Raw genomic sequence first — 15,632 nt, forward strand, 5'->3', positions numbered from 1 at the left:
TTCTATCCTTGTATGGTAAATCAGATTAATATACTAAAGTGATTAGTACTATGTACGAGAATAAAATTGCTGGGGTTAAGGTAGGAAATAAAGTTAATAGCTGGTTATGAATGAAATCCGCAGTTAAGCAGGATCGCGTTCTATCCCAGTTTATACGGATCAAATTGATGGACTCTGTCCTAATGAACACAGCAAAGGCAATGGGAGAACATGGAGTCAAATTGGGAAGAATATGATCTAATCCTAATCCTAATCCTAGACTTAGGATTAATCTGATGGCATAATCTTAGGCATAATCTAATCCTAGACTTAAATTATGCTGATGATTAAAGCATACTTAAAGAAAATGTTTATGAAATCTTAGAGGTTTTGCGAATTCAGGGGACAAGAATCTGTTGGAAAATTATTGTCTAGAAGACTTAGTCACTCAGAATAAGTGAAGGGGAATAGGTCATGTTGGGTAACTAAAAGATTAGTCAAGTGGACAGCTTCATTTACCTTGGTAGGGTTCCCTTGGCCCAGGGTGTTTTTTCACAGTTAAAAAACTTTGGAAGAATAGGAAGATAAGTCCACGAACTAACATAAGAATATTCAAATACACAGTGGTGACAGTGGTCAAGCATGGTTCTGAAGCGTGGGCGCTCCGAAAAACGGAGGAGGATTTGCTAGATGTTTCACAGAGAAATTGCCTACGAATTGTTTTGGGAACCCAACTGACTGACCGTATCTCAAACACTAAGCTGTATGAAAAATGTAGTTCAATCCAATTTTTAGGATTATAATGAGAGAAAGGACGAGACGGCTTGGACATGTTCTGTGGATGAAGGATAATATATTGCCTAAGATTGCCCTTATTGGCCAACTGTCTAGGGCCAATTGGAAAGCAAGTCGTTCCCGAATGGGGTGTGAGAATGTCGTAAGGAAAGATTAAGTGCGCAGCTGTGCTGTCCTCAGGCAGTTTGATGCTACTGTGATTTGTTGGTAGTAGTAGTAGTTCCTTCCATGAAACCTTGGTAGAAAATTGATATATCAAATATTACCGGAAAGATAGTTTATTGTTCAACGTATCCTTGATTCACACCCACGACGTCAAATCACAAAAAAGTAGGGGGAAGGGGATATATTTTTCAACATCTAGGGAAAGGGTATATTTGCTGTTTTTTCGATTCCTTTTTATTGAATATACAAAAAAAAGGTATGGGTGTTTCAATTAATGAAAACACCCAAAAAGGTATTTTCTTCAATCTAGCAGCGATTGCCCCAGCCAACTACACCTCTCCCTTATTGTCGCACCTGATTCACTTATTTAATCTAAAAAATACTTGTCCAAGAGTGGCTGTTAGTCTAAGGCTCCCACCATCTCCCTCTCCCCCATAAAAAAGGACTAAACAAAACAAATGAAATAAAAATGAATATGGTTATGACTTTTCCAATTATTTTAAAACAATTTATCTGTTTTTGGTTTCCAATTTTTTTCCATTCCCCCCCCCCTCGCAAACAAAATTATATAGCTCACTCTCTCAAAGAATACGTGTACAAACGTGCCAGTGTGATATTATCTTTGAGCAGATGGGCGTGTCGTTAGTACAGATGTACCAGAAATGCAATTCAAGCAATGACACCAGCTTTTATGTCAACAAACGACTAAAATTCAAAAATGTGCTTGCGCTTAATTTTCTTAATTTTCTTTTCTTAATTTTCTTACTTAATTGAAAACTTAAAACAGTGGGAACTTTTAGGCTTATTGTTTTCGAAAGGAAATTGCTAGCTCATCTTTGCTAGCGCATTTAGAGATTTTTTTCCTTTTTTTTAGCCTTCGCAAAACCAACAAATACTATTCTTTTCGAATACTATACTTTTCGGATATTCTTTTCGGATAAGGAGGCAGGGTTTTGTTACCAATAGGCCTACCAGCTTAAAGCCAACTCTAGCATACTTAACCTGCTAAAACTTTCCAAAGCTTTACTTTGCACAGGCTGGATTTTAACTTAAAATTATCCTTTGAAACAAAAAAAAAATACATTTTAATTATTGTTTACAGCGAAATTTAAGCTTTAATCCTATAATATTGCAAAGATTACTCCCTTTGCTACAGTCTGTTGAGCTATTACTTTGCACAGACTGGATTTTGACTAACATTATCCTTTGAAACAAAAAAAAGGCTTATAAGCATTAGCAGTAATAATAACTTATTTTCAAAAACCAGAAACAAAATCAACAATATTTCACACAATATATTTACATAATATCTTGATCCCAAAGCAAAAAAATATATAAATAAAATAAGAATTACCGACAATTCAATAAATAAATACAAAAAATTTGTCAATACGTTATTGTCTTTTTTATTTCCATTAATTATATGTCTGTTTTGAAGGCATAGGCCTATTTACCAAGAACCCCCATGTGTAACTTGGATTTGAATTAACTAACGCATAATTCCTTTATACTCGGGTTACTCCAAAGCTTTGTCCCTCTTAATAATTATCTTTACAGATAAATTTAAGCTTTAATTCTATGATAATGCTTATAAATCATGATGATGATGATGGTTGATTATCCGTCCTCTCTTGTCTGGTGACCTTAGGACGTCTTCCTTTGTGTTGATTTATTTGTTTATTAAATAAAAAAAAACAAGTTTTTTTAACTGAAAGTAAGCAGCGACATTCAAACTTAAAACCAACAGAAATTATTCCGTATATGAAAGGGGCTGTCCCCTCCTCAACACGTCGCTCTTTCCGCTAAAGTTTTTTATTGTTTAAAAAAAATAGAGTTGTGAGAAAGAGTCAAACTTTAGCGTAAAGAGCGAGACGTTAAGGAGGGGACAGCCGCTTTTATATACGGAACAATTCCTGTTCGTTTTAAGTTTTATTGCCGCTCCTTACTTTCAGTTAAAAAAAACTTGTTTTGTTTTATTTAATTTTTGAACGTTTCTAGATTAATACCGGTTTTGATTTTGGCTGACCGTAGATCAATAATTAAAACAAAATTTGCATATTAATTTTACTTTTATTTGGTTAAATGGCTTTCTCGAAAGTTGTTTAATTTTATTTACGAACGTTTTTATTAGTAATAAAAATACGTAACTTACGAATTAACATACGTAACGAATTTCAATATTCATGTATTTTTAATACGTATACTAGAGGGTTCGCCCCCTAGTCAATACCTCGCTCTTTACGCTAAAGTTCGAATTTTGTTCCAATTATTTAAAAATGACCCCTTAATCACAAAGGCCGCTAATTAGAATAAATAGCTGTTATGAAAGTACTAAAAAAAAATCTTTGGCTTAAAGAGCGAGGTATTGACTAGGGGGTGAACCCAATCATATACGTAATAATTTCTGTTCATTTTAAGTTTTGATCTTGCTCCTTACTTTCAGTTGAAATTTTTTTTATATACTTAATTTCTGATCATTTTTTAAATAATGCTGGGAAATCCGGTGCCCCCTTCATAGCAATTTCCCATCCCCCATAAAAACTTCCTCCATGGAAAGATTATCCAACATAACTGACCCCCCCCCACTACCAGAAAAAATCCCCCCTGAAAACGTCTGTATACTTCCCAATAACCAATACTATATGTAAACATTGGGTAAAGTTCATAACTTTCATCCCTCCCCCGAGGGACTTTGGGGGCTTAAGTTATCCTAAAAGACATATTTATTATATTTTTGACCATGCTGAACACAATGACTATCTCAAAATTTTGATCTGGTGACTTTGGGAAAAGCACGAGCCTGGGAGGGGGCCTAGTTGCCCTCCATTTTCTGGTCACTTAAAAAGGCCAATATGACTTTTAATTTCCGTTCAAATGAGCCCTCCTGCGATATTCTAGGACCAATGGGTCGATACGATCACCCCTGGGAAAAAACAAATAAACACGCATCAGTGATCCTTCTTCCGGCAAAAAATACAAAATTCCACATTTTTGAAGATAGGAGCTTGAAACCTCTACAGTAGGGTTTTCTAATACGCTGAATCTGATGGTGTCATTTTCATTAAGGTTCTATTTCTTTTAGGGGGGTGTTTCCTCCTTTTTTCGAAAATCAGGAAAATTTTCTCGGGCGTGTAACTTTTGATGGGTAGGACTAAACTTGATGAAACTTGGTCGCTGCTCTTCCAATCTTCTTCAAGAATTTTTTCGTTATTCTTAACCACCTCAACTGCCAGCTTGCCGTTGAGGCAAGCTGCCAGCAGCGTCACCTAGTAACATAGTTGCACTCAGTGGTTTTTTAATTCTCTTCATGAATTCTGTTATTTCTTTTCTTTCTGTTCTATAACTTTGGCATCCAATAAATATATGATATGTAGCTTCAAGTTCAATACAGTTTACACAATTTTCAGTTTCACCTAAGAACTTGGCTTTATATGCCTGGGTGCCAGCATGGGTAGATGTCAGTCTAAACATAATATTACTTTCTTCTTTATTAAGCTTTTCATTCAATTCTCTTTCAAATTGAATAATTTTTTTGTTCTGTTTGCCCACTATGTTCCATTTTTGTCTCTCCGTTCATTTAGCCTTTCTTTTTTAATTTGTCTTGTTATATTTTCGATTGTGCAAATTATTTTTGGTGTTATTTCTGTTGTTGGTGCCCCTAATCCTGCTTATAAATTGAATCAACTGTCCAGTTTTTTGAAAATTTCCGCTTTTTCCAGACACTATGCTGTCAGTGGTCCGAGTAGTTTTTAATCCATATAGTAGTTATGTAGTATGTATAATTACATACTATGTAGTAGTTATAATAGTAGTTATAGGTTGTAGTAGCTATAGTAGTTATACTAGTTATAGTTTATGTAGTATGTAGTAGTAATCTAGTAGTTATAGTAGTTGTGTATCAATTAATCAATCAATCATTCAAACATTTATTGCCCGCTCAAGAGAAAAAAAAACATTGCAGTAAGACACACAAAGAAAAGAAAAGGAAACGCACTGAAAGATTCATAATATATATAAAAGCGCATTAACATCACATTAGCCGGTATCCAAAATAGGTGGAAGATCACTTAAATTAAAAAAAAACAAACAAATTGATCACAATGACCAATGTGGCGAGCTGTTTGCCCGCACATACTCCCAAAAAGGACAGGCAGGGCAGACAGGGCATCATTAACTGACAAATTATTTATGAGGTACCGATTTCGGGTGCGCCTTGGGAGGTACATAAAAATTTTGCAAATTTAAAATAATTAGTCCGCAACTTCTTCCTATCCTTATTACGGAGGATGTAATTGAAACCAGGTAGGTAATAGATAGCAGGGACACAATATGCACTATAGGCGACCAAGTACCCTCCGGTTGAACCGTCCTCGATTCGGATAGATTTTAGCGTAGGCAATCCTGATGTTTTATATACATTCATTTATAATAAGTGAGCAGGTTGAAGCTAGTGAGAGAGCAAAAGAAATACCTAACCACTTAATACGGCCCTAAGAATGAAGACAAAAAAAAATCATAATAAAGAGAGTGACTTGACTTATTATTAAAACATATAAATTCACACTTAGAGTTATTAATAGACAGATCTACCTTACTCAATGCTGAAGACAGCGTTTTGAGATTATTGATCAGACCTTGGGGTGTACGACTGACTAGAAGGACATCATCTGCACAATCAATATGAATAATACCTGAATCTTTATAAAAATAGCTTGGTGAAAGACTACAAAGACAACCTCCTAAAACACATTTAAAATATATGGTGACAGCATCCCTATATGTAGCACTCTCGGACAGAAATCGGATTTGAAACATCAATATTCCATTTAATACGGATATTTGCAAGACTATAGCAATACCCTAGTAATTTTACAACTGAAAAATTGACCCAGTCCTTAATAGCGAATATAATGCTTTCAAATGTACAACATTATCAAATATACCACTAATATCAACCGATACAATAAATAGAGACTGGTGATTCATTACACCATGTTTCATGATTTTGCTTAAAAGAAAATCTGTCTAGCTACAACCCATAGTTTTACGGAAACCAAGTTGAAACGGAGTGAAATCACACTTACTTATTATATGCATGAGGCTTACATATTCAAAATTTTATTAAATACACACGAAACCGTTATAGGGCGATAACTAGAGCAAGAACTTGCAGGCTTACCATGCTTTAATACTGAAGTGACAAGATCTGACAGAAGGCTGTCAGGAAATAGAGATTGAGCGAGGCATATTTGAAAAAGCAACTGTATATGTGATATCAGAACTGGGCACTCAAACGCAATGAATTTTGAGCAAGTTCCATCACTATGAAGATTTTCAGGTCTGTTTAGCTGTTGAATAGCCTCTTGTACATCATTTAAGCTGATCGAGACTACATTTTTCTGTGACCATGAGCTATAAGAAGAAATTGCACTTAATAAATTATAATATAACTGATGCAAGGACTTGGCACATCTTGAAAAACATTTATACAATGCTACACGAAGTCACTAATATCAAGTGAAGATTGCACTTTAGGCTCACACTCACTCTGCTTCATAACTCTGCTCCATGATTTTTTATGCGTGGGAGCATCCCAATCCTTTAAGCGAACATTTCTCAGAGCTATTATATATTCCTTTTTTGTTTTCTGCTTTAGACGAGACACTGCTCCCGCTTGGGGGCGTTCACATGCGTACCACATGCGGATCCAGAATCTAGCTCTTTTCTTTGCAGCAATAACATTTATAGACCAATAGGGCTTCCTCGTACCACTGCGTGCACGCTCAACGGGGACAGCCGTTTTAGCCACGGATCTTGAACTGAACACTGTTTCTGTATAATAAAAATTCAGATCTAACTTTGCTTTGGGGCTGGGGACAGAATACTGGAGAAGATGGTAAGGCATTTTGATCAAGGAAAGTTGCGCACAGGGTATAGAGATAAATAATAACGGATAACAACCGTTCCAATTATATTTCTCGCACCACTTTTAAGAGCGTCCTGCTAGACAATTAGTCGTATTAGAGAGACAGGGAACAGATAAATTCTAAGTGAGTCGTAAATGATCGTCACAGATTTTGTCAGCGTCAACATGAATATCTGAACGTATAATTGAATCCCAAGATACTATCACATGGTCTAAGTTAGAAACTCCAGAGTATCCTAGTAGTTTTTAATCTTATGTTGAATCATTTTAAGTGTTGTAGCCTTGTTATATGTATGTCATATAAATTTTATATTTACTTTGCCATGTACATTGTCTCGCACACAAATATATTTTTACTCATTGGTACCCTCTGGGCAGCAAAGATGTGCCCCATTTCTAACAAACTCAAAATATACAAAATTGAAAATTTTCTTACATTTAGAAAACCGAACATTTTAATGGTATTTTTACTTCAAATCTTTCCCTCCCCCTGCTAGGAGAAAGTTTACAGGTTTGTGTTCTTCTTCCCTTAGGAAATGTTTAAGGGTCAACTTGTAAACATTATAAACTTTTTATTTTTTGCTAAACCAAATCTGTGTGACACTCTGCTCATAAAGGAAGGCCCATATTTAACTTAAATTCAGATTCGGAGAATTTCAAGTCTATTTAGTGTTGTTTTGGCTGCCTAAATGGGCATTTTTGTTACCTATTTTTTTTTCTTGAATTATTCATGTCTGGATATGATGCAATACGGGTAAAGATAGGCTTTCAGCCATAGAGAAACCATATAAAAGAGAGGAAAGCTGATCCAGTTACCCTAAAAAGAAAAATTGTGGCTTTACCCGTTAATTTTATCGCCCTAGGTTATAGGAACCGAATAAGATTGCTTTTGCCCGGCTGGTTAATCTTTCCTTGCTCTTTTAGGGGCATCAAATCATGAAAATGTTGGAAACGGGTAAAAAAGGTCAATTTTTTAATGAAGTTTCTAAAAAATGTAGTTTTCAAAATATGTGGGGTATTTTGCTTCTTTTAATGAAAATAATGAATTTTTTTTTTAATTTAGCGATATGATTATCCCCTTCCCCCATGAGCCCAATTACAAACCAGCCTCTTCCCAATGCAAATGTAATCGCAAAATTCTTTGACTTAAAATGGTATAAATACATTGTCTTATTCGCCGCTTGGTGTGCTGTGAGTGTTTTTTTTTTTTTTTTTTTTGTTTAGCAATATATTGCTAATATGGAAACTTTATTTCTTTCCCCCAGTTATTCTATTCTTTAATTTAATAGTTATTTTATTAACTTTAATAAAATGTTATTTTAATAGAAGAGCTTTCTAGTCTTACTAGAATTTGTGTTTTATATACAAACATGTTTCTGTTGATTTGAATGACTCTTATCATTCAAGTTTTCTTTAGTGTTGATAAGTCTGGAACTACTTATTAATTTTTGTCGTTAATTCCACTTAATCTATTCTAAATATTCATGCATTGAAACGACATTCTAGAAAGCTTTAGAATCTGTAGACATCTAGAAAACATATCCTATAGATAGTAATTTTCAATTTTACCATCCTTTCTATAATAAAATTAGCACATATTTATTTCTGACAGAAGTGATCAAAGGTGTTATTGAAAAATGTTTCCTATCGTAAGATAATTTAATAATATATGTTTTTCTTATTAAGAGAAATGCATGGGAATCACTCAAACAATTTTTAAATATTTTTTTTTAATCTGTCTTACCTATTGCTGGGGAATTTATAGCTTTATTGAAAATAATAAATTTTGAACAGTTTAAATTCCATCTTTTCATCTCTTTTCTTCTTTCTCTCTGTTCTTTCCATTTTCCTTTTTCTTCAACTCAGATTAAAAAAAATCGAACACTTGATAAAATGTTTATTGGATGGTGTCTGACATGACAGAATAAGAATTTTCGGGTCATAACTTTCCAACTAGTTACTGGAAATAGTGCTCTCTTGGCCGATCTTAAGCTTGGAAAAAACACCATATTCCTCCCCATATTTTTAGTAAGTAAATATTTGAAAACAATCTTTCTTCTTGTCCCCTCTCCCATCATTTTCACACAATAAGAGAGAGGATTTCGCTCAACTGCAACCCATTTTTTGTGTTTGAGCAACATATACTCCTTCAAATGAAAAAGAGGGATAATGTTTCAAGACGTATCTGAAGGATTTCTATTAAAATGTAGTATTTTGACCTAAAAATTTTCTATATTTTTTTTTTACCTTTCCTTCTTTTTTTACCCTGTCTTACTCTCTGTTTCAAATTTGACTACTTGACGAATTTCTTGAAATGCTTAAATTCCAGACAGAACCCAACTTACAAGCTATCTGGTCTAAAACTAAAACTCTTTTGCAGGCTTAACAAAATTGGCAAAAATCCAAACATGGTGTCTACCCGTGAGGATTTCCAGCATGATTGCAAAACAGTTAACGCTCTTGTTAATTCACTTGCAATGCAAGCAGGTCCTGGCTCAGATGAGTCGTTTGAATCAGTGCCAAACATTCGGCAAGCCATGTCAGCCGCAACTCGGTGTATAGTACAAGCAGCCCAACATGCGGCAGAACTATCAATCACCCCTGTGTGCCACCTAAATACTAATTTACCCCTGTCTAGACCCCGATCTGAACATAGTTTAAACTCAAATAGCTGCGAAAGACCTCCATTGCAGAGGTCAGATACATTACCTAGCAATCAATCGTAAAATGTACTTTTAGGGTTATTATACCATGACGTCAGAAATTCGAGGTTTGTACAGTTTTTTAAATAAGGTCAAAACGTCAGCTTCTAGTTAGCAACCGTGTTTTCCTATTTTAAACTACTCGTAAAATTATGCTAATGATATTTCTATGAGTTTAAGATAGAGTTCATCAAGATAAGATATATCTAACACGACTTTGAGAAGCGCAAAGTCTTAAAAATGACTTCTTCTTACCATAGGAGATACCAGAGGTTCATCATAAGGTCCATATTTGAGAGACATAGTTTTCAGTGTTTGCCTAAAATTTATTTAAAACCTATTTTTCAACAAGAAACAGCTGATTTGAAGTTGGAGCATCGAGTTTGAACCCCCTAGTTTTCAGTAATATGACATAGCCTGAGGTTCTAAGATTGTGAAACACGCTAAGAATTCTTGAGAAAAGTTTTTCGTGATTTATACCTTCCTACAACGCCCCGAAAATTCATAAACATGACTGAAAACATCAAACTAAACTGGTTCCGTATAGATCGAAATCACGGTTGACGATCATTTTAAATTCCCGCAAAGAATACGAATTTCTGATGTCATCTTTTCAAGTGTTAATTTGTTACGCCCGGTGCATAGGAGGGCTGTGCCACTGTAGGTGTAGTTTTACTAGTGCTTTTCCCTGTGTTGGTGGTTTGTACCACTGATTGATGAGAACTCTCGCAACGGTGATTTTCATATAGCAATATGCAAGATTGTTATCACGTAAGACATGCCATTTATTGTGATCGCTTCCGTGAAATTGTTTGAAACAGTTTAACCAAAGAGGAACAAAGAGAGTAATTTCAAAAAATCTTGTGGCAGAAAAACTTTCTGTTTTTTCAACTAGCTTAAAATCTTATACACGACAACCAATCAGGTTTCAAAATTTGTCTGTGCAGAAATTATTTTTCCTTAAAGTGTAATATAATTAGCTCAAGAAAATACGTCGTAGACGTAAGCCAACGAAGTTAAGCACGTTTTTTTTTACCACGGAACTCAAGGAAAATAACTTCTCTTGTTCTCTTTGGTTGAACTCGTTTTTGTTGTTATTTTTCTTGTATTTCGTGCACGTACAAAATAGTTTTCCATCTTCAGAAGTATTACCTATTCCTTTGTCTATGTTGTGACATTTAAGCAGGATTTTTGTAGAAAGCATCCAAACCACACAAGATTTTTTCAAAGACTTTTCCTGGCTTGGCAGCAATCCAAAAGACGTTGTCCTATATAAAAATGGATCTTACAGGGTAGCGGAAAAGCCCTATAATAATTTAATAAGAGGATAATACTTTCGAATCAATGTAAATTTTAAATATCTTGAGAAATAGAGCAGATAGGTTTTCCTAGGACTTAGTCCCAGGACTAAGCTGTAAACTTGATTTTCGATCGGAAAATGTCAAAAACGTCACTCAACTTGTTAAGAATTTCTTCAACCGACTAGGATCAAATCCAATTTTTGTAGAATCTTAAACAATTCTCTTTCTACTATATTATTTGTGATGTTTAAATATTCAGTGCCAAAATCAGAAATTATTTTGATATATTTTACAAACTGCATTCAACTCAAAATATATACCCCAAAACCCCCACCTGCAATATCTCATCGGCGTTTTATTATCGATAACTTACTAACAGCTATTTTAGGGTTTTACAATGGTTTCCAGTAGATAGTTTACTCAGTATATCTACTTGGGGTAATTAAACATAAGATGGCAATATTTTTTAATGAAAACTATAAATTTCCAAAGTTTTTAGCGCATTTACTTTACAATGATAAGGATTTTTGAAGTTATAGCGGACTATATATCAAATTATCTTTAGCTAATGTTATGTTTAAAAGCAATCTTAAAAAATTGTCTTACTGAATTTGGCTAAAAAATTTCCAAGACATGAATTTAGAATTTGGGTGGGATTCCTTCTATAAAACCAAACCCTATACTTATTATAATACTTTTTTTTCTTGGTTAATGATGAATCGGAATTATTTAGTGTTTTAAAAAAAATGTGCAGTTGTTAAAAAAGTGAAAAAAGCTGTTGTGCAATTTTGATGTCAAAATAGGCATTACATCATGCGTAAACTATGTTTTAATTCGGTTTATCAACTGGATGATATACTAAATTCGAATAGACAATACTCTCCAGAGACATATTAAATCTACATAGTCGAAAGGCTATATATATTTGAATCGAATGAGATTTATATATCCAATACTAATTCTCATTTCCAGCTTTGGGTCTCGATCTCATCTTTTTAACACTTAATAATTTTTGGACTTTGATATAAGTGGATTTATAAAACTGATAGTTTTCATTCACCAATTTAATTTCATGTAAATAACGAGAAAAACTTTAATTTTGTTTTTAATTTTGGTTTGAATTGTGATTTATATAAGGGAGTCACATACACGAACTAGATTTTTTTTTTACTGGTTTCATATCTTAGTCTTTCTTCTATTTTGCTGAGGACGGCTATTGGTTATAGAGCTGTTATTACTAATTTGAATTTATTTTAATTACTGATATCGCAGAAATTTTCCATTCCAAATTATTTCTTTTTTTATCATTTGCTGTAAAAAAAAAACACCTTCTATATGGCTACCTATTAAAATTTTATCTAATGTGTGCTATATTTAAATTAGCAATTTTTTTTTAATTTTCTATCTCAAAATTTTGAATTATATAGAGCTTTTAAGCGAAGTTCTTATAGAAGGTGGTAAATTATTTCAGGCAAGAAATATCAAGCAACGCCATGGTTGAATAACCTGGCTGTTATTGCTGATTAATTAATTTAAGTTAATTATTTACTTTAAGAAAATTGAACTTGGTCTGAGGTTGATTAAAATTATGTATATTAAATTTAACCTCAAATTAGGGATTAATTTAGATGAAACAATTTTTAATTAAATTAAATTGAGAGCTAAAGTTAAACTGAAGCTTGAAACCTAACCTTTAACTTTAAATCAAATACTGAATTTGAATTTAAAAATTAAATTTTAGTTTAAATTTTAACTTCTACAAAAAATTAATTAGTACAAACAGTCTATCTTAATTAATTTATTTTAAGAAAAATTTTGTCGACAGAAGTGGACAGAATATATTGCCTCCAAACGAAAATTTTTCTATTTCCGTTGGTAGTGGATATCCTGCTTATCAATCAATATATGAATATAGATTGCATCTAGTATATTGATAACTTTCTTGTATATAGATAACGTTCTTAGTATAGTATATAGATAGTATATAGATTTCCGTTGATAGTGGATATCCAGCTTATCAAGCAATATATGAATACAGATTACAAATGTTCAAAACTTCTCGTATTTTTTACTCCAAATAATTTTCATGATCAACAAGAGGTTGTTTTAAAACTGAGTCACTTTTGATCAACAAAAGCTTTAATTCAGTTTTTTATATTGATTTTAGTTTGTTTTATCGTGGATTTTCTAATCAAGCTAGATTTTTTTATTATTTGTTTTTAGTTTTCCTTCTATTTTTCCGAAAATGGCTATTGTTTATATAGTTGAAATATTTGCTTAGGTTTTATTTTAATTTCTGTCTTTGCAGAGAGTCCACAGTCCGCATACTTATTATTTGTTTTCTGAAATATTTGTTGTAAAACAAAATCCTGTCTATTTGGCTATCTATGTACATTTGATATATTTGTGTACCAAATTTAAATTACTATATTAATAGTAATTCCCTTACCTTATTTGCCACAAGGTTCAGAATATTCCATAGCTTTTAAGTGTAGTTGTAATAGAAGTCGGTAAATTTTTTCAAGCAAAAACTGCTAAACTACGTCAAACACAAAATTCTAGCTCGTTCGAAGGCAAATTATTTTGTGTTTCTAGAAAATTACTAGAAAAAAAACTCTTCTCATAAACAGCTCCATTTATATTTTTTATTCCTAGAAATATTTTTCTGCTGAAGAATAAATTCTTCAATTTTGATCAAAACAGAAATGGTCCAAATATTCATTTTGTAAAAGAACATTTTCTCCATCGCTGGTGGGCTATCCCGGAAAGAAAACGGCTCCTGATAAAAAATATCAATATAGATTGCTTTTTCGACTATTCAGAAAATGTCCCCCAACTGCTTACTACTTTTCAGTTGCAAGCTTGCCTAGTAAAACTTTCTAGATAAACACTCTTTGTATAAACAGTTTATTTTAATTTATGTATTTTAAGAAAAATTTTGCCGGCTGGAAGAAAAAAAATTTCAACTCTGGTCAAAACAGAAGCGAACCCATCTCCGGCTGTTGAAACTAAATATGAATATAGATTGCTAATGCTTACTACTTCTCATTTGCAAGCTTGGCTGTTAAAATTTATAAATATTAATACCTCCTTACATAAAGAGAAGTATGTTTTAACATATTTTTTTCAAATTTGTTCAAAACAACAGTGAACTGAAAACTCGCTCTCAGAAGATTTTTTTTTACCAGTATTGGAAATCTGACTCCCTAAGAGATATTGAACTTCTGTTAGAACCTTGCTTTAACCTGTAGTTACAGATTATATTATGCTTGTTTAAATTGTTGATTTCTAAATGAAAATACTGATTGGTTAATAAAGATTTACCAGATGATACCGTTTCAGTGACATGCTGTAAAACAAACCAAAAAAGATATTAAATACCTAAATAGCAACATTAGTGTTATTTCACAGAAGGTTAATTAACTTTTTATCCATCGTATAACTAAGTCTATTATTTTTTTTCTGCCCCAAATACTTATTCCTGTAATATATCAAGAAAATTCTAAAACTAAAAAGTTATAAAACTAAATTATAAAACAAATTATAAAAGTATATCAACTGATGTTTTTTTAGTAACAGGCCTTAAATAAATAATATTAAAATATCTAAACAGCAATACAAACTTCCGTAAAAAAAATAAATTTAGTTTCTATCAAATAATATAAGCAAGATCTCGTTCACGTCATAAAATAAAATGCAAAATATGACAGATTGGAAAGAATCCTTGTTTTTAATCCATATCTAATTTGTATACGCTGTATCGAAATTAAATGAATATGCTGTGTGTTTAATAAATAAAGTTACTGTATTTACACATTTAGCAAATTTTAGATGGCTCAAAACGAGTTGATGTATAAAGATACACTATGACACAAGTGCAAACATTGCGGAGGGGGGAGGGTCAAGGGGTCTCAGAATCTAGTGACACCCTCTAAACTCTCCTTTGAGGGTCTAGTTTCTCTTCATACTATCCTTGAGAGGATTCAGAGTAGGGAGGTCCTTTTGACTCCGGTACGAACACCGTGCTGCCATCTATAATTGAGTCTAACGTTGATAGAATATAATTTATTCATGGATTATTGATCCACTAACGGGTCAATGACACCTAGGGGAAGTAGATTTCTGAGAAATTGATTTGCATAATCGGCGGGGAATTATTGATCCACAAAAGGGGAATTACGAAACAATATGGCTTCTTTGGTCTTTATGTCTGAAAGATAAATGGTCTTTAGTGACAGAGATAAATTAATATTCTATTTTTTAAATATGGCTTCTCAGGTCTTTAGGCTTAGCGATAAATTAATATTCTATCGAAACCTTAATAGTGTAGCTAGGAACACCTTAGAGATGAAGATTAACGCGGGAATTTTTTCATGGGAATTTCAAATGTGACAGCAAAGGGATGCCAAAACAAAAGGAACACGCAGAAATTACTTTTAGGGGATTATTTGGGCGAAACCGTTTGAGACATTTTAGAAGATGATTTAGGCGAAACAGCTTGAGACATTTTAGAAGATGATTTGGGTGAAACTCCGGGGTCGTTATAATACACAAGCTCCATTTGAACAGTGTTGTGAGGTCCCCTACCCCAACCCCAAAGAACCCATCCCCCCAACCCCAAAGGGCCCCATCCCCCTTGGGCCCCCAGAGGGCCCTCCTCCCCCTCGGGCCCCCAAAAGTGACCCTCCCCCTTAGGCCCCCCGAGAGCCCCCATCCCCCCAGGCCCCAAAAGGCCCCCCGGGGCCCTTAAGAGCCCCCTCCCCA

General features: G+C 33.4%; 1 protein-coding gene across 2 annotated transcripts in view; it reads left to right on the top strand.

Moving 5' to 3' along the window:
* Ih (hyperpolarization activated cyclic nucleotide gated potassium channel Ih) overlaps positions 1-14,642 on the top strand; it is a 502,482-nt gene extending 487,840 nt beyond the window's left edge. For both annotated transcript variants that reach the window (XM_089102539.1, XM_089102540.1), the window contains one exon: positions 9,246-14,642. In XM_089102539.1, the coding sequence (XP_088958665.1) occupies positions 9,246-9,591 (346 nt within the window). In that variant the 3' untranslated portion in view covers positions 9,592-14,642. The remainder of the gene's footprint in view (positions 1-9,245) is intronic.
* Positions 14,643-15,632: the final 990 nt, after the last annotated feature.

The sequence above is a fragment of the Artemia sp. Qi Xiang Cuo genome, chromosome 16 (assembly GCF_049724085.1).
Source record: "Artemia sp. Qi Xiang Cuo chromosome 16, ASM4972408v1, whole genome shotgun sequence".
Classification (NCBI taxonomy): domain Eukaryota; kingdom Metazoa; phylum Arthropoda; class Branchiopoda; order Anostraca; family Artemiidae; genus Artemia; species Artemia sp. Qi Xiang Cuo.